General features: G+C 58.9%; 1 protein-coding gene across 1 annotated transcript in view; it reads left to right on the top strand.

Annotated features, from left to right (window-relative positions):
- Window positions 1-22551, top strand: part of DNAH1 (dynein axonemal heavy chain 1) — a 69644-nt gene that overhangs the window by 41526 nt on the left and 5567 nt on the right. The window contains exons 36-65 of the mRNA XM_068557390.1: window positions 658-835; window positions 1634-1828; window positions 1917-2036; window positions 2257-2415; window positions 2575-2679; window positions 3807-3947; window positions 4092-4252; window positions 4656-4813; window positions 5171-5344; window positions 6137-6175; window positions 8666-8844; window positions 9846-10076; window positions 10760-10956; window positions 11393-11528; window positions 12450-12658; window positions 12891-13062; window positions 14059-14250; window positions 14653-14763; window positions 15563-15748; window positions 16182-16373; window positions 17797-17964; window positions 18054-18245; window positions 18424-18555; window positions 19030-19155; window positions 19799-19918; window positions 20041-20190; window positions 20285-20445; window positions 21279-21504; window positions 21642-21837; window positions 22151-22302. Coding sequence (XP_068413491.1) covers window positions 658-835; window positions 1634-1828; window positions 1917-2036; window positions 2257-2415; window positions 2575-2679; window positions 3807-3947; window positions 4092-4252; window positions 4656-4813; window positions 5171-5344; window positions 6137-6175; window positions 8666-8844; window positions 9846-10076; window positions 10760-10956; window positions 11393-11528; window positions 12450-12658; window positions 12891-13062; window positions 14059-14250; window positions 14653-14763; window positions 15563-15748; window positions 16182-16373; window positions 17797-17964; window positions 18054-18245; window positions 18424-18555; window positions 19030-19155; window positions 19799-19918; window positions 20041-20190; window positions 20285-20445; window positions 21279-21504; window positions 21642-21837; window positions 22151-22302 — 4858 coding nt within the window. The remainder of the gene's footprint in view (window positions 1-657; window positions 836-1633; window positions 1829-1916; window positions 2037-2256; window positions 2416-2574; window positions 2680-3806; window positions 3948-4091; window positions 4253-4655; window positions 4814-5170; window positions 5345-6136; window positions 6176-8665; window positions 8845-9845; window positions 10077-10759; window positions 10957-11392; window positions 11529-12449; window positions 12659-12890; window positions 13063-14058; window positions 14251-14652; window positions 14764-15562; window positions 15749-16181; window positions 16374-17796; window positions 17965-18053; window positions 18246-18423; window positions 18556-19029; window positions 19156-19798; window positions 19919-20040; window positions 20191-20284; window positions 20446-21278; window positions 21505-21641; window positions 21838-22150; window positions 22303-22551) is intronic.

Here is a 22551-nt window from a genome sequence, read left to right as displayed (position 1 = left end):
TGTTGCCTCCTCCCCCATCTTCCTTTTCTTTCTTTTTTTTTTTAAATTCCAGGACACTATAGTTTTTTTTGTTGTTGTTTGTTTTTTGTAAATTTATTTATTTTTGGCTGTGTTGGGTCTTCGTTGCGGTGTGCAGGCTTCTCATTGTGGTGGCTTCTCTTGTTGTGGAGCGTGGGCTCTAGGCATGTGGACTTCAGCAGTTGTGGCACGCAGGCTCAGTAGTTGTGGCTCGTGGGCTCTAATGCACAGTCTCAGTAGCTGTGGGGCACGGGCTTAGTTGCTCCGAGGCATGTGGGATTTTCCCAGACCAGGGCTCGAACCCATGTCCCCTGCACTGGCAGGCGGATTCTCAACCACTGTGCCACCGGGAAAGTCCCCTCATCTTCCTTTTCTTTTGGGGATATTACTCTTCATCCTCCTTTAATAGAACTTTAGTGAGGACTCAGCAGGGAGAGAATATAAGCATACATTTTCATTACATTTAGTATACCAAAAAGTCCCATTTTCCCTACTGTAATTGTTAAATGAATGAAGATATTTAAGAAAAAAACAAAAGCAGAGCAGGGCCAGCCTGGATCCAGGTTTCCCTGGGAGCCAGCTGTGCTTGCCGCCCTGCCTCCCCTGCACCTACAGCCCCCTCCTCCCTGGTGGCTGCAGGACAGATGGGATTTTCTCCTCCCTCATCCGGGTGGGGGCCATCGCCTCCGACACCAACAAGAAGTGGTACATGTTCGATGGGCCGGTGGATGCCGTCTGGATTGAGAACATGAACACGGTGCTGGACGACAACAAGAAGCTGTGCCTCAGCTCCGGGGAGATCATCAAGCTCACAGAGGTGTGTCCGCCTGTCTGCTCACTCTGCTCTCCTCCGCAGCCCAGGAGGCCACACCACGCTAGCCAAGCCTCATCCCCCTCCACCCTTCCCTCTTGGGGCCACAGCGCCCTCCCCATCCCTAGGCTCCTGTACCGCAGGCACGTCCTACACAGCTGCTCGGTGCTGCCCTTTCGGCAGACCCACTTTCTGTGATGCTCCGAGCCCAGGGCCAGGACAACCACCCCAGCTCCTGGTTGATGCTGTCTTGTGCCTCCCAGGCCCATTTGCAGTCATATCGGCCCAGTCTGGGTTAGGCATACTGGCAACGTGCCTGGAGTCTGGAGAACATGGGAACAGCTGCCTGGTGGGAAGTGTGGGGCAGTTCTTAGAGAAGGAGGGGTATTGCCTGAGCCTAAGAGCAGCCAGTCTCTTGAGTCCTTCGGAGAACACCTGGAGGTCAGTGTGACCCTGTGTCCATGTACACAGGTGCGGGGCTCTGGAGCAGAGCACACAGCTCACATCGGATATCCCCAGGGCTCTAGGGACCCCAAAATGCCCTGACCCGAGGCTGGCCAGAGGGCTCCCAGGAATCTCCTGACTTAGACTCCCTTCTTGGCCTCTGGAGAGGGCTGTATTATCAGCTGAGGGCCAAAGGGTTCCTGCATTTGCCCCCACCCCAGCCCTGTTCCTGGCCCAGCGCCTGCCCCGTGGCCTGCCCACAGTTGCAGGATGGGCAACCCCTCCCCATGGCCCTGCAGCCCTTTCCCCTGCCGTGGAGGCTGGCGGCTGGCCCACTCACGCAGTTCATCTTGGCACCAGGCGATGACCATGATGTTTGAGGTGCAGGACCTGGCAGTGGCCTCCCCAGCCACAGTATCCCGCTGTGGTATGGTGTACCTGGAGCCCAGCATCCTGGGGCTCATGCCCTTTGTCGAGTGCTGGCTGAGGCATCTCCCTGCCTTACTCAAGCCCTTTGAGGAGCAGTTCAAGGCCCTCTTTGTCAGCTTCCTGGAGGTGAGTGAGGCCACGGTGTGGCAGCCCAGGTGGGGCAGCCAGGTGCTATGGCCACCAGCCACAAGAGCTGGGTGTCCATCCCCTGCAGGGGTCCATCACTTTCGTCCGGTCCTCAGTGAAGGAGGTGATCACCTCAACGAACAGCAACCTGACCATGAGTCTCCTCAAGCTGCTGGACTGCTTCTTCAAGCCCTTCCTGCCTAAAGAGGTGCAGCTCTGAGCAGTGGGCTGGGGGCCTTCTCTCCTCACCTGAGGGCCCTGAATCCCAAGTCCAGCTTCCTGGAAGAGAGAATCAGATTGGCTCACATGGGTCATGGGACACCCCGTCCAGTCTGCTGCAGACGCAAAACTGTGGCAGAGGCCAAGGGTTGCCCCCCACCCCCTGGCTTCCTCAGGCCACTTAGTTCTGTCCCCGCCTCTGTCCCCAGGGCCTCAAGAAAATACCTCCCGAAAAGCTGAGTCGCATCCCAGAGCTGATCGAGCCCTGGTTCATCTTCTCCCTGATCTGGAGTGTGGGTGCCACAGGGGACAGCGCCAGTCGCATCAGCTTCAGCCACTGGCTCAGGATCAAGATGAAGACAGAAAACGTGAGAGGCGGCAGCTCCTGGGCTGGGGTCCAAGGTCTGGGATGCGTACGCTGAATGCTGGGTGTTTTGGGGCCGTCCCCCAGGCCCAGGCCCTCAGAAACAAGTAGCCACACAAGCCACCGGGTCTCGCCTCCTGGTTTTCCCCCTGGTCCTTCGCAGCTGACCTTGCTCTTTCCGGAGGAGGGGCTGGTGTTTGATTACAGGCTGGAGGACGGCGGCATCAGCAGCACCACTGACGATGAGGACGATGATGAGGGCAAGCAGGTGACTGCAGACCTGCCCAGGGAGGGCCGGCACAGGGAGGGCCCCACTGGGTGGTGGCTGTCCTCCTCGATGAATAGTGACTGCAGAGAAGAGGCTGCATTGATGGTCACAGGTCTCAGGCTGGGGATATTTGCATCATCTCCTGAATCCTCACAGACCCACAGGGTGGTTATTATTGTGCCCATTTCCCAAACAAGGAAATTGAGGCTCAGAACTATCGCGCCCAGCTAGTTGGTGGCAGAGCTGGACTTGAACCTGGGACTGGGAGTTGTCAGAGTGCCTCCCTTCCCAACCATACACACTGCCTCCCCTGTGTTGATGCTGAGCCCAGGGATTAATCAGCTCGGTTCTACTTAAAAGCCCCATTTGCCCAGGGGCTGGGCTCCTCAAGGGTGGGGGAGTAAGCCCCCATGGCCTGTCTTGATGTCCCCGTTTCTCCTCTTAGCCAGCGAGGGTCCCATTAGCCTACACTCATGGGATCAGGACTCCAGCCCAGAAGGAGGAGGGGCCAGAGAGGCATCTATAGAGATGATTACTGCATAGGGTCCTGCTGGGGGTCTCACGGGGCACGTTTGAGTCTAACCATCAGTACCGTTCCCAATGGGACATTTGGGCTTGACCACAGTGAACACCCCCATCAAGGGAGGTCTGCAAGTTGAGTCAGGGCTGTGGGTGAAGGGATGCATGCAGGTGGGGATGGTGAGGGAGAGCGGGCCAGGTGACCTCTCAGCATCTAGGTGATGCCAGCCCCATGGTTCTGGCCCTCACATGCTTGGGTAGCCTAAACTAAACAGCAAAGACCTTTGCATTCTGGGTTGTCCAGTTCCCAGAGTACTTCCCTCATGCAGAGGCCCAGAGACTGGCCCCACTGAGGTAGCTGGATGCAGGGAAGCCTTCACTTGGGCAGCTGTGTGCAGAGAGCTCCCCATTCCTGGAGGTTTGTTCTGGGAGTCCCCCACCCCGTGCGGAGAGTGGGCACAGGGCTTCCTGTTTCTGTCAGAAGCAGCCCCTCACCTGGACCCTCTTGCTGAGTCCCAGCAGTGCCGCTCCTTGCCCTCCTGGTGCACTTGGCCAAGGGTGAGACGGGGAGAGGCTCCAGGCCCACCCTGTGCCACCTGTGGTTCCAGGTTGCCTGGGTGAAGTGGATGGACTCCTCAGCTTCGTTCACCATGATGCCAGATACCAACTACTGCAACATCATCGTGCCAACCATGGACACCATCCAGATGTCCTACCTGCTAGACATGCTACTCACCAACCACAAGCCCGTGAGTGCCCCTGCCATGCCCTGCTTCACCCCACCCCAAGGCCTAGGTCAGGAGTGGCTGGCTCCCACACTGACAGGGCGGCAGCTCGTGCTGCATGCTGGGCCCTGTGAGAGCGCTCTGACCCTGTGCCCCCTGCTCTCCTAGGTGCTGTGCATCGGGCCGACGGGCACAGGGAAGACCCTCACCATCTCCAACAAGCTTCTCAAGAACCTGCCGCTGGAATACATCAGCCACTTCCTCACCTTCTCTGCCCGCACCTCAGCCAACCAAACCCAGGACCTCATCGACAGCAAGCTGGACAAGAGGCAGGCACACTGGTTCCTTCCTGGGTCCCGATGTCCCCCAGCCTGGCTCGGCCAGCTGCTGTCCCCCCTCCCCTCCCGGGTGGCCCTTGGGCTCCCTTGCAAACTGCTCTGGAGCCTTCTTCCATCAGGAATTCCCGCCGAGCCCTTCTGTGGGTGCTCTCCCTGGGCTGGGCACTCGGGCGGGACTTGTTATCCATCTGCCTAGAGGCAAGACTCAGAGCAGCCAGGTGTGATGTCCCAGGACGCTCAGAATGGGACAAGGAGTTGCTCAAGAGGCCCAGCAATTCGGGGTAGCCTGAAGTTAGTGAGGGCTTCCCAGAGGTGGAGCTGCCGTCCTGCCACCCTGGATTCCCTGAGGACCTGGTACCCGTGGGTGCTGGGCTCACACAGCCCCTTCCCACAGGCGGAAGGGCGTGTTCGGGCCGCCCCTGGGACGCAACTTCATCTTCTTCATCGATGACCTGAATATGCCAGCCTTGGAGACATATGGCGCCCAGCCGCCCATCGAGCTGTTGCGCCAGTGGATGGACCACGGTGGCTGGTATGACCGCAAGATCATCGGTGCGTGCCGGCCGCCCGGGCCAGCGGGGCGGACCTGGGTGTGCTGGGCAGGGCCAGGGCCTCACCCGTTAGGCGCAGTAGGCACAGGGCCTGGGCCCACCGGACTCACAGAGAGTCCACGGAAGTGTTTTAATGTCTTTTAAAATCAAGGAGAAAATGAACTTCTAGGTCAAAGAACATTTAAAATGCATAATATTAATATATTTGTCTATGTACCAATACTGTGGTGAATTATAATTTTTAATATATATATTTTTTAATGGAAGAGGAGGCCCAAGAAGGCAAAAGTGCCCAGGGCCTACAAAAGTCTTAATGTAGCCCTGGGCAGGGCCTTCTGACTTCCTGCCCCCACTCCAGGAGCCTTCAAGAGCCTGGTGGACATCAACTTTGTCTGTGCCATGGGCCCCCCCGGTGGAGGCAGGAATACCATCACTCCACGGCTGACCCGCCACTTCAACTACCTGTCCTTTGCTGAGATGGATGAGGTCAGCAAGAAGCGCATCTTCTCCACCATACTGGGCAGTTGGATGGGTGAGCATCGGGCAGGAGTTGGGTAGGAGGCCATGGGCTAGGGCAGAAGCCTCGGCCAGGTAAGCCACACCAAGGACAGCTGGGCAGCACTGGGAAGGGCCGAGTGGCTGAACCACTGACATCAGCCCTGGCTTCACCCCTTACTCAGCTATGTTACCTTTGGCCAATTCATGAACCTCTCTGAGCCTCAGTTTCTTCATCTGAAATGGGTGATAATATTAGTGCCCAACACCCCGAGTTGTGAAGGTTAAATAAGACACTGCATGTAGAGCATCTAGCAAGAAGCCCGGCATGTGGTAACTGCGGAATATATGATTTATACATATGTATACATGTATTTTCATCCATATAAGTACACGCATATATGGTAGAAAGGCTAGTGAAAGGATGTTACTTTTGTAAATCAGGAAGTGCCACCAAGATAGAATGGACAAAATGGTCCTGATCTTCCATGGAGCTTGAAGAAAAGTCTGTCCCAGGATGCAGTTTCCCCCAACCAGTCCACTTCTTACATAACACACACTGACCTTTGAACTCCACTTGGCACTGTGCCAGGTTGTGGGCAATGGGAGTCAGGCCTTCCCTCCTCTGGTCTGGCCTGCCCTGCCCCCCGGGGCTATAGGCCAGAACTTGCCCCCATGCCCAGCTTGGAGGTGGGGGCCATGTGGCTCTGAGGAGGGGGGTGATGGTCAGTGGCTGCTCTGGGGCTGCCCAGCTGAGCACAGCCGGTCAAGGTGGGCAGCAAGGGACCCACCTAACTCTGAGCCCCGTGTCTCTCCCTCAACCCTCTAGATGGACTCCTCGGAGAAAAGAGTTACCGGGAGCCCGTGCGTAAGTGCAGGCCTGGGCAGGGCCTGGGAAGGCCTGGATGGGGCAGGGGCACTGGTTCCAGGGGGAGCCCTGGACTCCAGTTGGATGTCGTTGAGGCCGGGTCCCAGGGGCCACAGTGAACCATCCTCAGGCTCCTGAGGGGACCTCGGGCCACTGCTAGGTTGCCCAGCACCAACGGCCTGCATAGGCTCATTCACCGTTACATGGCCGGTCAGTCTTTCAGTGCCTGGGTGAGTGTCCGACCCATAGTAGAAGCAAGGTGAATGCAAGTTGAATGAATGAATAAGGAATCCAACAAAGTCCCATCCTGTGTGAAGAAGCAGAGGCTGTGAGGAGAGGGCATGAGCCTGGAGCCAGGAGCAACCTGAGCTTGTGTTGGGCGTCCCCCGTGTGGCAGCGGATCTGCTGCTTATTGCAGCAGGGTGACTGGCCGCTCCAGACCTCCTCAGGCCTCCATATCCACTGCTGACCTGCACCCAGGCCTCCCTGGGCCCTGTCTTCTCTCCTGTTCCTGCGAACAGATTTCCCTGCTCCCGTATGAGGCCAAGCCCTCCTCTTAGGCCTGAGTCCCATCCCCTATTGTCTGCTTGACAGCCACCGACATCAGTGTTCTCTTCTCCACTGGGCCATTCCATCAGCGTGAAGACACGCCCCGATTTCTCCCATCTTAAGAACAAAACACAAAACAAGCCCCTCTCTTGGCCCCTCCCTACCCCCTCCCCCAGCCTTGGCTCCATTTCTCTGTCACCTTGAGAGCAAAACGCCCCAAGAGCGTTTTCTCCTCCTGCGGGCACCAGCCCTCCCTCTCACTTTCTCTTGAGCCCCACCAGTCCCCGGAGAGGGCTCTTGTCACCAGCAGCCTCACGGCGTCCAGACCAAAGGTCAGCTGGGTCTTCACCTTTCCCGGGCTGTCAGCTGTCTGTGGGGGTCACCCCTCCTCCTCCCAGTCTCCTTCCTAGGTGGGCAGGGTGCTTACTCTCAGCCTCTCCTCCCTCTAAACACACTCTTCTGCGACATCATCATCCCGCCCTGGCGATAAACCCCTCAGTGCGAATGCCGCTGAGTCTGTCCAGACCTCTTGCCTGAACCTCGGACCCACGTCTCCTCTTGAATGTCCACCGGGCGTCTCAGGCTGAACATGTCCAAACCCGAGCCCCTGACCCACCAGCACCTGGCGCTCCACTCGTCTCAGCTGATGGCCACTCTGTCCTTCCACTCGCTCAGGACAAGGGCCTTGGCACCATCGGGACTCGCTCGCTCTCTTTCTCTCTCAGGAGGTCCTGCTGCTTCTCCCTCCAGAACCCGCCCTGAATTGTGCTGCTCAGCACCCCAGCCCTCACTCATAGGCCACTGCAGCAGCCCCCCACACCCCGGTCTCCCTGATTCTGTCTTCACCCCCTGCATCTGTCTGTCTGTCTGGAGGTCTATCCATCCTCCACTTGCAGCCAGAGGGACCCATTCAAACGCTGAATCAGATCACATTCCTCCTCTGCTCAACCATCTCATGCAGACTAGAGCCCAGGTCCCAGCAGTGGTGGGCACCCCTCGTCACTGTCTGCTCTCACCACCCCCTTGCTAAGTCCTTAACCCCCCCAGGCATGCCCGCCTCAGGGCCTTTGCCCTGGCCATGCCCTCTCTGGAACACCTTCTCCAGTTCTGAACCTGCTTGGCACCTCAAGGCTTCGGGTCTCTGCTCAAGTGCCCTCCTCCGCAAGGCCTCCCCAGCATTTATGTCAAATCCCCCAGCCCTGGCTCTCCCCAAACCTCTCTCCACACATTCTCCATCGCCTGTTTACTGTCAGTCGGTTCAGAGTCTGTCTCCCCCCAAAGAAAGTCAACTTGTTGGGGGTGAGGAGCGTGTCTGCTGGGGCCACCCTCTGTGCCCAGCACCTAGAACAGTCCCTGTGGTAATGGGTGAGCCCGCTTTGGGGCTAGTGAGCCGTCCTGCCCCTTCTTTGCTTCTTTCCCTCTTCTGGGGGCTCCCTCTACCCCAAATTCCCACTGACAGAATTTTGGTTCCCAGCAAAGAACTGGATCGTTTTCAAAGCACAAGCAAATAGGTTATGTTAGTGGTGAAAATGCAAGGGGGTGATAAGCCCCCAAGGTCATAGCTGAGCCCCAGGCCTCCACGTCCACTGTGGTGCACTCCTGAACCCCGTGTGGGCCATGCAACCCTCCCCATGCACAGCTCAGAGTGGCATGTTTCAGGTCTGGCCCCATTAGTGTTCTCAATTCCATGAATGTGTCCCAGTGCCCCAACATATGGACAGGCTATATCAGTGATAAGGATATAAAAGGGGGGAGCTCCGGGTGAGAGATTCCTCACCCCATGGTGGGGGACACCAGGAAAACCTTGCTGGGGAAGTAGCATCCGAGAGGGCTGCAGAGTGGGCAGAATCCAAGCATGCAGGCTGGGGAAAGGCGTGTGCAGAGAACACAACACCGGATCTGCCGGGGCTGTGACCCAGGGCCACTCTCCTGTTCCCACAGCCGGGGCCCCCAACATTGCCCACTTCACGGATCCCCTCGTGGAAGCCACCATCATGGTGTACTCCACCATCACCTCCCAGCTGCTGCCCACCCCAGCCAAATCCCACTACACTTTCAACCTGAGGGATCTCTCCAAGGTCTTCCAGGGCATGCTCATGGCCAACCCGGCCAAGGTCGAGGTGAGGACCGGTGGGCCCTCTCCCCAGTGTCCAGCAGTGGAGTGCCCACACTGCCCTCACAGTCCTCCCTGGTTTTAGGCCTTCCTACCCAAACACTCCTCAGCCTTGATCTGGCCAGGCCCTTGGGCAGGGGGTGGAGCTGGGGACATGGCAACAAGTACCAAGCCCCCAGGAGCCCTGCCTTCATGCAGCTGAGTCCCATCTTGCAGGTGAGATCCACGCCTAGAATGCTGGCTGTGATGGGATCACACAGAAGCAGGAGCCAGGGCATGGCAAGGGAGGGAGGGTTCCTGATGGAAGCCCTGTGTGTGAGAAGATTGAGGGGAAGAGTGAGTGGTACCAGGTGGAAGGAGCAGGAGTGCAGCGGGGAGCAGTGTCAGGTGTGCTGGGCAGGCTCTGTGGGCTGCAGGGGGAGAGAGTCCTGAAGGTGATGGGAGCGGAGGGGTGGGTAGGGGGCAGATTTGCACTTTGGGATGGGGAATGGATGGGTCAGTGTGTGGGCCCGGCGTCAAGGGCATAGTGTGAACAGGACAGATGCCAGCCCTGGCCCTGCCCAGCTATAGCCAATGGAGTCGAGAGAAGAGCTTTGGGGCTTCCTGAGGGCGGTCCCGTCACCCAGGGAGAGGCAGGGAAGTTAGCATGGAGGTGGCAACAGGATGGGGGTAGAGTCAGAGGGAGCTTTGGAGTCAAGTGAGTGGTTAGATGTGGGGTGTCGGGAAGGTATAAGGAGAATCGGGCATTCCTCTTGGGCTTGGGGTTTGGGGAGCTGTGGGGACCCTAAGAGGGGAGAAGCTGATTGAGCTGGGAACCCCGCAGGCACAACTGGGCCTGGAGCTGGGGGTGGAGAGGCCCAGGCGTCAGCGTGTGGACTCCACCCTCTGTGGAGACAGCAGACACCCAGGGCCCTGGCCAGGTCTTGGTGGGAGAGCCAGGCCCAGGTGCTTTGAGAGGTGGCCGAGGGTGTGGGGCCGAGAGCAGGCACTGACGCTGGGCGGCCACAGGACAAGGTGCAGCTGCTGCGCCTGTGGTACCACGAGAGCTGCCGTGTGTTCCGCGACCGCCTGGTGAATGAGGAGGACCGCAGTTGGTTTGACAAGCTCCTGGAGAGCTGCATGGAGCAGTGGGAGGTGGCCTTCGAAGAGGTCTGCCCCTTCCAGCCCATCCTCTACGGGGACTTCATGTCGCCAGGCTCCGACATCAAGTCCTATGAGCTCATCACCAGCAAGAAGAAGGTGAAGGGGCCTGCTGGGGCCCGACCCCCCTTCCCCGGGACCCCGGCCCTCTGCAGCCACTGCTAAGAGACCACCACGCTCTGACCAGAGGGTCGGACACTGGTCTGGAAGGCCAGCTCAGGGACTTCAGGCCAGAAGTTGCCTCTCTGAGTCCCATCTCCTCGCCTGTCAAATGGGCGCGGTAGGCCCCGCTTGGCCCTTTCCTGAGGACAAGTCTAAGGTTCAACTGAGACATGCTCTGTAAACAGGGACACGCTATGCCCATTTGAGGGACTATTATCCCAGCCACAGAGCCGCGGCAGGGCCCCGGGCGCTGCGAGTCTTGAGTCAAGACCCCAGGGTGGCAGGATGAAGCTGGAGTGCAGGGCCTCCTGTTGGTTTCTTCACACAGACCCTCTCCTAGCTCCCAGGAACTCCCACGGGGCCCCAGGTCGGTACATCCTGGTGAGCCCTTGAGGCAGCAGGCAGGTCTCTGACCCCACCCTCAGGCCTTGGGTGTGTCCAGCGGGTCAGGCCTCATCCAGGCAGATCCGGCATCTTAGGGCCAACATCCCTCTGTGCACAGAGGAGCAGGGCTGTTCTGTGCACAGAGGAGCAGGACGGGGTGTTGTGCTCCCTTGGGGGGGCACAGTGCACGGGGACAGAGGGAGGACCCCGCTCTCCCCGTTCCCCCCCGCCGCCAGATGATGCAGGTGATCGAGGAGTACGTGGACGACTACAACCAGATCAGCACAGCCAAGCTGAGGCTGGTCCTCTTCATGGACGCCGTGAGCCACGTCTGCCGCATCAGCCGCACCCTGCGCCAGGCACTGGGCAACGCGCTCCTGCTGGGTGTGGGCGGCAGCGGCCGCAGGTCCCTCACGAGACTGGCCTCGCACATGTGAGGGCCCCCAGGCGTGGTGGGCAGTGGGCGGCCGGTGGCAGACTCAGTTCCATTCATGTTCTTCCACATGTTCTATGCTGAGGCAGACGCACCTGGCCCACGGGCTTCTAGACCTGGGAGAGTAACCTGGGGTCCAAGGAGAGACAGCAGCAGTGCCCTGTGATGCTGCAGGGACGGGGGAGGGGTAGCTGCAGGCATCCAGGAGAGATTCCTAGAGGAGGTGGCCATGGGCCTTCTCTTCTAATCAAGGCTGGGAGGATGGAAGGGAAGGGCATTCCAGGCTGAGGGAGCAGCCTCAGCAAATGTCTGGAGGCAAGAGAGCAGGTTCAGGGTTGCGGGAGTCAGCAGCTCTGCCCAGGATGGGAACAGATGGCTGGGGTGCGGCGCTTGGCCTCAAGCTCTGGCATGCCTCCACCCAACCACCTGTCTCCAGGGCCGAGTATGAGTGCTTCCAGATTGAGCTGTCCAAGAACTATGGCATGACCGAGTGGCGTGATGATGTCAAGAAGGTCTTGCTCAAGGCTGGCCTTCACAGCCTGCCCATCACCTTCCTGTTCTCAGATACCCAGGTGCCACCACACGGGCAGTGGGCGGGATCCAGGGTGGGCTGGATACAACCCACCCCAGTGTGGCATCCTGGAAGGTGGTCAGTCCTTCATGCCCACGTCACTGTCAGTTGGGGTGGATCTTGGGAGGAATGGCTGGGACCAGGGGGAGGGGGCCAAACCTAGCCTGTCAGGGCTGGTGGGAGACATAGATCATTACTATGCCCCGAGGGTAAAGAAGGCCCCTGGCACCATGGCTGACCACAAGTGGGACCACACTCACTGGTCAACGGCTTCCTACCTCAAGGACCACAGGACTTGTGCCTGAGGTGCTGTGCCTATGGCCCCCTTCTTGGGGCTGCTCTGTCTGGAGCTCCCTAGATGAGGCCTCTCCTCAGGTCTGAGAGAAGGAGAGGTTGTGGGTCCAGGGCCTCAAGACAAACAGGGCAGTGCTTAAACCTGACTGGTGGTCGGGACTGGGCCGAAGCTGAAGCCCTGGAAGGCTCCCAGCCCTACTCCTATCCCCCGGGCTCCCCTTACATAGTCAGGCAAGTGAGGGTGCCCTCTGGCACTGACTAGGCCCTGGCCATATGAGATGGGTAAGGACCCATTTCTGCCTGTGGCCTGTTTTTCTCCTGTGAGTAAACTGAGATGTAGAGAGGCCTGGCAAGAGAGGAAGAAGACACCACATCTCCCACCCAGGACCCAGGGCCCTTCCACAGCCCAGCAGTGATGTTCAGAGTCTCTGCTGTAGGACAGGTCTGGGTGTGAGTCCTGGACCACGACTTGTGTGGTCACTTGTGTGACCCTGGGCTTCTCTGAGCCTTAGTGGCATGGTCTGTGGAATGGGGCTCCTGTGAAGGTCCAGTGAGACCATGGTCGTGGAGCGCAACACCCAGGGGCCATCATCAAGGCTCAGCTCCTCCATCCCCATCTTCCCCCCAGATCAAGAACGAGTCCTTCCTAGAGGACATTAACAATGTCCTGAACTCAGGCGACATTCCCAACCTCTACAACACGGACGAGCAGGACCAGATTGTCAACACCATGCGGCCCTACGTCCAGGAGCAGGGCCTGCAGCCCACCAAGGCCAACCTCATGGCCACCTACACCGGGCGTGTGCGCAGCAGCATCCACCTGGTGCTGTGCATGAGGTACAGGCGGCCATTGCAACCTCGCAGGGACAGTGGTTTTAGGTGGGGGGGCACCTGGGCCTGCCACAAGGGGAAGTGGCCTGGGTCTGGCCACCATGCCATTGGGTCCAGGCTGCTGTGCTGTTGTGTCCTGGCTGCCATGCCACAGGGCTGTGAAATGACCCTGGGTCCTGGGTTCCTGGGGGGTGTAAGTCTGTGTCTCAGGGCCTCATTTGGACCCCCACCTCCCCAGCCCCATTGGAGAGGTCTTCCGAGCTCACCTAAGGCAGTTCCCCTCCCTGGTCAACTGCTGTACCATCGACTGGTTTAATGAGTGGCCGGCAGAGGCCCTGGAGTCTGTGGCCACCATGTTCCTGAACGAGATCCCAGAGCTGGACGCCACCCCCAAAGTAATTGAAGGACTGGTAGGTATCTTGGTGAGGAGCAAGCCCTTGTGGGGGACTGTGTAGGTTCGGGCTTGGGGTCACCAAGGCCTGGGTAAGAGTCCCAGGCCCACCACTGATGGGAAGCCTTTGGGCAGACAGCTTTGCCTGTCTAAGCCTCAGTTTCCTCATCTGTATAATGGGAGTGCCACAAGGTTGTCACGGTGACGCAGGAGGCTGGGCACACAGTTACACAGTCACTGTTTATCTTATTCCCTGAGGGCTCCATGGAAACTTTCTTTAAAGAGCCGCCTGATATAGGGACTTCCCTGGTGGACCAGTGGTTAAGATTTCACCTTCCACTGCAGGGGGTGAGGGTTCAATCCCTGGTCGGGGTGCTAAGATCCCACATGCCTCTGTGACAAAAAACCAAAATGTAAAACAGAAGCAATATTGTAACAAATTCAGTACAGAGTTTTTTTTAAAAAATGGTCCACATTAACAAACAAAGAGCCTCCTGATACAACCCAGAGACTACAGATGGGGTGGGGGGTAGATTTGTCTGGTCCAGCCTGAGAGAGTGATGGTCACCTGGGGGCCAAGAGCTAGGGTGAGCCCATTTCTGCCCAGCTGTGCTGAGGCCTTGGGCCCTCCCTCCCCACATCTACAGCCTCCGAGAGGGGCCCCACCTTAGGGCTTTCTGAGAGAGGCAGGTCATAGGGGCTGTGATAAGAGCACTGGGCCAAGAGCTGGGACATACCTGGGTCCAAGCTCAAAGTGAACTCTGCCCTTGACAACTGTGTGAACTTGAAAAAGCCCCTTGATTTCTCTGGGTCGTGGGATTTTTCGTCTGCAGAATAGGTGACCTTTACCTGGAGGTCATGAGGATCATAGGAGAGAGTGAGTGTGAGGGCCGTTGAGGTTCCTGCACGTGGCTCCCTCCCCAGAACCAGGCTTCAGTGGCTTCAAGGGCACCCTGGTGCCCCATCTTTGCTGGGGGCTCTACAAGACTGGCATCAGTGGTCTGCTCCCTCACAGATTCAGGTTTGCGTGTATATCCACCAGTCAGTGGCCAAGAAGTGTGTCGAGTATCTGGCCGAGCTGGCCCGCCACAACTATGTGACCCCCAAGAGCTACCTGGAGCTGCTCAATATTTTCTCCATCCTCATCGGGCAGAAGAAACAGGAGCTGAAAACCGCTAAGAACCGCATGAAGAGTGGCCTCGACAAGGTGGGCCGGGGTGGGGCCTTGTGGGCAATGGCTAGCTGCCCGTGGTTCTGCCCATGCAGTCTCAGTCTTGACCCTGGAGGCCCAGCCTGGCCTTTCAATTGGCAGCCCACAGTGTTTAAATGGGTGGCTTCCTCCCTCACCAAAAGAGCAAAAGCTGCTGGCCAAGGGCAAGGCCAAAGCAGGTCACCCCAAAGATTTTTAGGGGACTGCTCCCTTCCTCTGGGTCCACTGGGCAACCTGGGGGCCACTGAAGCTGCTGGCCACAGCCTCTCACTCGTGAATGAGGGCGGCCCTGCAGGGACTTCTCCCCTGCCCCCTCCAGGCCTAACTCACTCTCTGGTACCCATCACACCGTCACACCGGATTTCCTCTCTGTGCCCCCTGCCGCCTCCCACCCCCCAGCTGCTGCGCACTTCAGAGGATGTGGCCAAGATGCAGGAAGAGCTGGAGATTATGCGCCCCCTGCTGGAGGAGGCTGCCAAGGAGACCACGCTTACCATGGAGCAGATCAAGGTTGGGGGTGCTCCTGGCCCCCTCCCTGACGGCTGACCACGTCTGAGGATGCTCGGCATCCCCATGCAACCACAAGATCCCTAGCTGCCCGGCCTCACAGGTTGCTTAGCCTCTTGGTGCCCAGTTCCCTCATTCAGTCATGTGTTCATTCAACAAATGCTTGCTCAGAACCTATTCTTTGCCAAGTGCTGCACTGGGCAGAGGATATGGTGATGAGCAAGACAAATCCAAACCCAATAATCACAACACGGACTGAGCAGCAGGGCAGCCACAGTTAGCGGTGCAGAGTCTGCCTGAGTCTCCCTCTAAGATCCTCTGAGTCTACAAGAGGGCCCACATTTGAGGGCCAGTCCTCACAGCAGCCTCCGCAGGTTTGCATATTCATGATGGCAGCTTTCTGGCAGAAACAATCATGTCCTGCTCTACAAAGGCAGTGGTATTGAAAATTTTTCCAGCAGATGGAAAGAAAGTGACTTGTGGGAGGGGAGTGCCTTTCTCTGTTCTGCATGGAGGTGCCCTGTGGGTGTAGGGGGTCCTGCCCATGGGGCAGTTATGCTCAAGCATGTAAAGCCCTGAGCCCCATGCCAGGCCCACGATGAGCACTCAGGATTGGAAGGGGTTCCTAGCACTCCCAGATCTCCATGGGCTGTCACAGCCGAGAGGGTCCTTAGAGAATGGGGCATCCCAACCCTCATTTCCTTCCACCTGGGGAGACTGAGACAGAAAGGAGAAAGGGGAGGAGGGCACACCTGTCCCTGACACGGGCCATCACTGGGTCCTCCCTACTTCTGGTTCCTAGGTGGACACAACCATTGCTGAGGAGTCCCGGAATTCAGTGCAAGCAGAGGAGATCAAGGCCAATGAGAAGGCCAGGAAGGCACAAGGTATTGCTGACGATGCCCAGAAGGATCTGGATGAGGCTCTGCCCGCCCTGGATGCAGCCCTGGCCAGTTTGCGCAACCTCAACAAGAATGATGTGACCGAGGTGGGTGGCTAGGCACCTCCCAGGCTTTTCTTGGCATCCCTCCCTGGAGCCCTCTTGGGTTCTGGCCCCTAGGCCCTCCCTCTACATATCCCTTGAGGGTCATGTGTCAAGAGATGAGGGCAGAACTAGAGCTTGAATCCAGCTGCCTGCCCTTACCTCCTTGTATCAGCCCCCAGGGCCCGGGCAGGTGCATGAGGAGGGCTTTGGGCCTTGAGAACTGAGCGTACAGGGCCTCGTGGCCAGGCCTGGGTATATGGGGGAGCAGTAGTTGCCATAGGCTAAGGCAGACCTCGGGGGATCCCCGGGTGTGCCCTTGGTCTGTAGTGGTAGGGACTTGGTTGGTGGGGCCCACCCTGTCTGGCGGCTGTCCCTGCCTGGAGGTACCCACTCCGTGATGGACCTCCCCCTTTCCCACTCTTGGCCTGGCCCACAGGTGCGTGCCATGCAGCGGCCACCCCCAGGCGTGAAGCTGGTCATAGAAGCTGTGTGCATCATGAAGGGCATCAAGCCCAAGAAGGTGCCTGGAGAGAAGCCTGGCTCCAAGGTGGATGACTACTGGGAGCCAGGCAAGGGGCTGCTGCAGGACCCCGGCCGCTTCCTGGAGAGCCTCTTCAAGTTTGACAAGGTGAGCGTGCCAGGCACCTGGCCAGCTGGGAGTGAGTGAGGGCAGGACCCAGCTGGGCAGAGAAGTGGGGAGAGGAACTGGCCCCCTCCCCCCCCAGCGCTGGGGCTTCCGTCCTATCTCACTCTGCCTGCAACACACGCAGCCCTGTGGCCACAGAGCTGATGGGGCCAGATCCTGGCCCAGAGAAGCTCTCCAGCTGGTGGGGGCAACAGACAGACCAACCAACAGATGGGCGTTGAGGAAATCAGGACCTGGGAAGTCTCCTATGCCCATAGGACATCACCCACAGTCACTCCAAGGCTCCGCAGCCTGGAGATTCTCTCTCCTGCCCTTTTCTCCCTGAAACCCCCATGGCGCTGGCCAAGACCTTCCCTGGCTGCTCAGTCATCGCCTCTCCCTCAGCCTCAACACCTGAGGTTTAGTGCCTGTCTGTCTCTGGATTTCTCTGCCTTCCTGTCTATCTGGGGTTCTCAGTATCCTTGGGCATGCGCTCTCATGGGGCTGCTTAGGGTTAGGTCAGCCTGGAGCCCGCAGCCCTCTTGGAGGGCCCCTTTCCAGCCCAGAAATTAGTCCCACGCGGGCCACCACCCCCCCCCCCCCCCACACCATGTGTCAGTGTTGGAGCCCTGGGCACGTCCCAGACTGCACTGGGAGGGCAGAGACAATGGCCCATCTCAGTGACAGCTGGACTCTGTATGGGCTTCCCCATCCCTCTAATTGAGCCCAAATCAGGAGGCTCACGGCCAGCACTGAGGTTCCCCTGGTCCCAAGCTCTGACCTCTGGGAGCTCATGAACAATACAGATTCCTGGGCTCATCCTGAATTACAGAGCTGGATTCTCCCAGGGTAGGACAAGCGCTCCAAGAGTATGGTGAGCTCTCGGGGTGGGGATTATTACATTTGAACGTGAGCCGGGGTGGGCATCAGAACCACTCACTCGTCTCCATATAGGCCAGGAAGGAGCCCTTGTCTCTAAATGGGTTTTAAATGGGGCCTGCATATCATCAGATCTTCTTTTTTTTTTTTTTATTTTAAATATTTATTTATTTAGGCTGCATCGGGTCGTAGTTGCGGCATGCGTGCGGGATCTAATTCCCTGACCAGGGATTAAACCCGGGCCCCCTGCATTGGGAGCGCGGAGTCTTACCCTCTGGACCACCAGGGAAGTCCCTGTATTATCAGATCTTGAGGTTGTGTCATTTCTTGAGAAAGAAAAATCTCTGATCATGTTATTTGAAATCCTGGAATACAGAAGATCCTCTTCTGGCCAGCTTTTGTGGGTTGTGTTTATTCCCTAGGGAGGACACCTGTACTGAGGCCTGCACGGGGCATAGCGGCAGGAGCAGAATGCCCCTCAGCCCTGCAGAGCCTTCTCTGTCCTCCCTGGGAAGCAGCCCCCTGAGCCCATGGTTCCCATCCCCAGGACAACATTGGGGAGGCGGTGATCAAAGCCATCCAGCCATACATCGACAATGAAGAGTTCCAGCCGGCCGCCATCGCCAAGGTGTCCAAGGCCTGCACCTCCATCTGCCAGTGGGTGCGCGCCATGCACAAGTACCACTTCGTGGCCAAGGCCGTGGAGCCCAAGCGGGTGAGGGCTGGGTAGACCTGGGGGGCAGGGGAGGGGGCGTGGGCTCCTCTGGGCACCAGGAAAGCTGGTCCTGCGCCCTCTGCCCACAGCAAGCCCTGCGGGAGGCCCAGGACGACCTGGAGGTGACACAGAGGATCCTGGAGGAGGCGAAGCAGCGCCTGCACAAGGTGGAGGATGGCATTGCCACGATGCAGGCCAAGTACCGAGACTGCATCGCCAAGAAGGAGGAACTGGAGCTGAAGTGTGAGCAGTGCGAGCAGCGGCTGGGCCGCGCCGACAAGGTGCGAGGGCCTGTGCTGTGGCCTGCCCCCGACAGGCTGGAAGGGCCCGGGTGGTAGGGGGGTCCCAGGGTGGCTGTCCACACACCCCACACCGGCCACCTCGGGGACTGCGCCAGGCAGGGACACCCAGGCCCCCGGCCCAGCCTCCCAGAACCCACCCCATGGGCTGTCCTTGCAGCTCATCAACGGACTGTCAGACGAGAGGGTGCGCTGGCAGGATACGGTGGAGAACCTGGAACACACGCTCGACAACATCTTCGGGGACGTGCTGGTGGCTGCCGGCTTTGTGGCTTACCTGGGCCCCTTCACGGTAAGGAGCCCCCGGCCCCGCCTTGAGGCCTCACCTCCACGAGGGGTGGCCTGGGGGCGGCTCTTCTCTCACTCATTCAACAAGCACTGCTCAGGCGCCCCGTCTGAGCCAGGTGCTGTTCCAGGCACTGGGGATATGGCAGCTCACAAAACAGCCAGAAAACCTGCTCTGGTGGGGCTGGCCTTCTAGAGGGAAGTGTGAGCTCACACTGCCGTGCTTGCTGTGTGCCTCTCATTCAATCCTCACAGCTGCCCTGATGGGTGGGCACTGTTGTTCTTATGCTGGTTTCACAGATAAGGGGCTGAGGATTGTGGAGGCCGAGGATGTTCCCCAAAGTGGGGCTAGAGCTCAGGCCTCAGTCTCCATGTCTGAGCTCTGACCTCTGCACAACTGCTGAGCGCTGGGGTACAGGGGGAAGTGGGAGGGCATCGCGGCTGTCTCGGTGGGGTGGCCCTGAGTCTGGCATCTCCCCAGGGCCAGTACCGCACGGTGCTCTACGACAGCTGGGTCAAGCAGCTCACGACCCACCATGTCCCACACACCTCCGAGCCCACGCTAATCGGGACTCTGGGGAACCCCGTGAAGATCCGCTCGTGGCAGGTGCCCACCCCGGGGGGCTGGAGCAACTGGGCTGGGCCTGCAGTGTGGTTGGGCTGGGCCAGGAGCCTCCCGCCTCCCTCCCACCCTCTTTCCTGGGTCTGCTTAGAGATGCGTCTCCTGAGCCCGCCCGGGGCCAGTCAGAGGCTGGTGGGTAGGAGAGGAGAAAGCCGAGCGAGTGGCACAGATGCTGGCTAACTGTGGGCAGAGAGGTCAAGGGGTGCTTATGAGAGTGGGGGTGGGGTGGGAGAGCAGTGTCCAGAGTGAGGGTTACGAGGTCGTGTCCGAGCTAGACCCTGGAGGACAGGTAGAGCTGGCACAAGGAGAGAACCAAGAGGCTTAGGCAGAGGCTGAGCGTGAACACAGTCCGGGAGGGCTGATGGGCTTTACTGGCTCCGTGAAGATGGTCTGACTGAGCAAGGACTCAGTAGGCAAGAGGAACAACGGGCCCAGCGACGGAGGGTGTCGGGAGCCAGCCAATAGGAGGGAGACCAGTACTGGGGGCTGAGACCTCAGGACTGCCCTCCACCCTCAAGAGGGTGCAGTAAGGAGAAGGGAAACACAGCCAAAACACAAGGCTGGGAGTAGCTGATGTACCAGCTGAGCCTGCTGTGTGAGACTCCCGACCCAGCCTGGTCCCCCACAGGTTGCTGGCCTCCCCAACGACACACTGTCAGTGGAGAATGGGGTCATCAACCAGTTCTCCCAGCGCTGGACCCACTTCATTGACCCTCAGAGCCAGGCCAACAAATGGATTAAGAACATGGTGAGCCCACCCACCGGGTGCCACCACCCTACCCAGCGGGGCTTAGCAGGTACAGGGGGAGTAGCTGAGCCTCAGGCTGGTTCTCAGCCCCCGCGGCCCCCACCCGCCCCCTGTGCCCACAGGAGAAGGACAGCGGGCTGGATGTGTTCAAGCTGAGCGATCGCGACTTCCTGCGCAGCATGGAGAATGCCATCCGCTTTGGCAAGCCCTGCCTTCTAGAGAACGTGGGCGAGGAGCTGGATCCCGCCCTGGAGCCCGTGCTGCTCAAGCAGGTGGGCCTGCAGCAGTGGGGGTGGGGGCGGCCTCCTTCCCCTGCCTCACTGGTGAAGCCCAGGCCACAGCACTTGCCCATCCCACCTGCCACAGACATACAAGCAGCAGGGGAACACGGTGCTGAAGCTGGGAGACACGGTGATCCCCTACCACGAGGACTTCAGGATGTACATCACCACCAAGCTGCCCAACCCACACTACACGCCGGAGATCTCCACCAAGCTCACCCTCATCAACTTCACCCTGTCTCCCGGGTAAGCCCTTGGTCCCTGGGTCCCCCAGCATCAGCTCTGCCTCAGCCTGCCTGGCTGCCTCCTTCCACCCCCAGGCAGAGACTCAGTGGGTTTCCCCCTGAGGCCCTGCCAGCTTCCTCCCAGGCACTCTGCATTTCAGGTCTTTCTAGCCCCTCCACCAACTCCCTTTACTTGCCACCGTTTCCACCTGAGAAACCCCACCCTCAGATCATCCTGATCCCTGGTCAGGAACCCCTTCCGCAGCCTCCCTGGCCAGCACTAGCCCCACCTCATCCGGATACCCTTTCCCCACAGCCCTTGCTGAGCCCTTGTGCACTCACCCCCAGAGCTGTCCTGGAGCCCTGTGGGGGGCATACTCTGGCTCCCTGCACCCAAGCCGTTTCCTGCCCTTGCTGCCCTAAGCCCAGGCACTATAGCTTTTGCTGACCACCCACATAGAGTGCTAAGGCCTCCATGCCAGTGGCCACTATGAACCTCTCCACAGACAAGGGGGTGAAAACATCTTTAAGTCCTGTCCCTCCCCATCACCCCCAGCCCCCTCCTGCTGAGAGGGAGTTTTTCAGAGACCCCAGCAACTCACATGTTCAACTGCCTGGCCCCTGCTGGGATTCCAAGCTGCCACCTGAGGTCTCACTGAGAACTGGTCACTTTCAAGCCAGGCTCTGCCTTAGCCCTGCAGCCTGAGACAGAGGCCAGGCCTCCCAGGCTGACACCAACAGGGATGCTAGGCTCTTTGGAGCCCCGGGAGCACAGGTACATAGGTGAGCAGGCTCAAGGCTGGCCCTCCAGGGCCTACCAGGTGTCACAGACATAATGTCCCCTGCCCCTGGCAGTGGTCTAGAGGACCAGCTGCTGGGCCAGGTAGTGGCTGAGGAGCGGCCTGACCTTGAGGAAGCCAAGAACCAGCTGATTGTCAATAATGCCAAGATGCGCCAGGAGCTGAAGGACATTGAAGACCAGATCCTGTACCGGCTCAGCTCCTCTGAGGGCAACCCTGTGGATGACATGGAACTCATCAAGGTGCTGGAGGCTTCCAAGATGAAGGCTGCTGAGATCCAGGTCAGCAACTGCCGGCCCACTCCTGCCTGCCTCTCCCCACCTGCCCCAGGCCTGCGCCCTATCCCCACCCACCTCTGCCTGGTGCCCTTTGACAACCTACCTGGGCCTGACCAGCTCCCCCTGTACTGCACCCACAGGCCAAGGTCAGGATTGCAGAGCAGACAGAGAAGGACATTGACCTCACGCGCATGGAGTACATTCCCGTGGCCATCCGCACCCAGATCCTCTTCTTCTGCATGTCTGACTTGGCCAACGTGGACCCCATGTACCAGTACTCCCTCGAGTGGTTTCTCAACATCTTCCTCTCAGGCATCGCCAACTCAGAGAGGGCAGGTAGCCCTGGCACAGATGCACATGTTGACACAAACACCAGGCTCTACCCTGGCACAGGTGTGACACACCTGGATGCATTTCCACAGCGGGCACACACACGTAGACTCACACCCATGTCCACTCATACACACCCTCATCAGACTTACACAGCGTAAGAACACACGCCCCTCCTACCCTCCTCGGAGCAAATGCCCCAAGGGGGTGCCCAGACTGCCCCTTTGGCTACTGGGGAGACGGGCTGGGCTGGGCTGGGCCCCAGGGATCTTGCTTCCCTCCCTTCTCCCTGCACTGCCATCACCCCTCTGCCCTGCAGACAACCTAAAGAAGCGCATCGCCAACATCAACCGCTACCTGACCTACAACCTCTACAGCAATGTCTGCCGCAGCCTCTTCGAGAAGCACAAGCTGATGTTCGCCTTCCTATTGTGTGCCCGCATCATGATGAACCAGGGCAAGATCAACCAGGTGCGTGATGGAGGGGCGGCCAGTTCCTTGCTTGAAAACAGCCAGGAGGCCCTGGGTTAACTATGGCCCGGCAGCTCCTGTGCACGTCTTCTCAGAGCCTTGAGAGTGCTGGTGAGCACAGAGACAGTCCTGAGCCTACCAGCTCATGGTCTCATGAGCCCCAGGTATTTCGTGGTGCGTTGGAAAGCACTGAGAGTCACAGCCACCACTGCTTGAGCCCTCACTGTGTGCCGGGTGCTGGGATCACAG

This window comes from Eschrichtius robustus, chromosome 12 (assembly GCF_028021215.1).
Source record: "Eschrichtius robustus isolate mEscRob2 chromosome 12, mEscRob2.pri, whole genome shotgun sequence".
Classification (NCBI taxonomy): domain Eukaryota; kingdom Metazoa; phylum Chordata; class Mammalia; order Artiodactyla; family Eschrichtiidae; genus Eschrichtius; species Eschrichtius robustus.
This window is presented reverse-complemented; position numbering and strand designations above follow the sequence as displayed.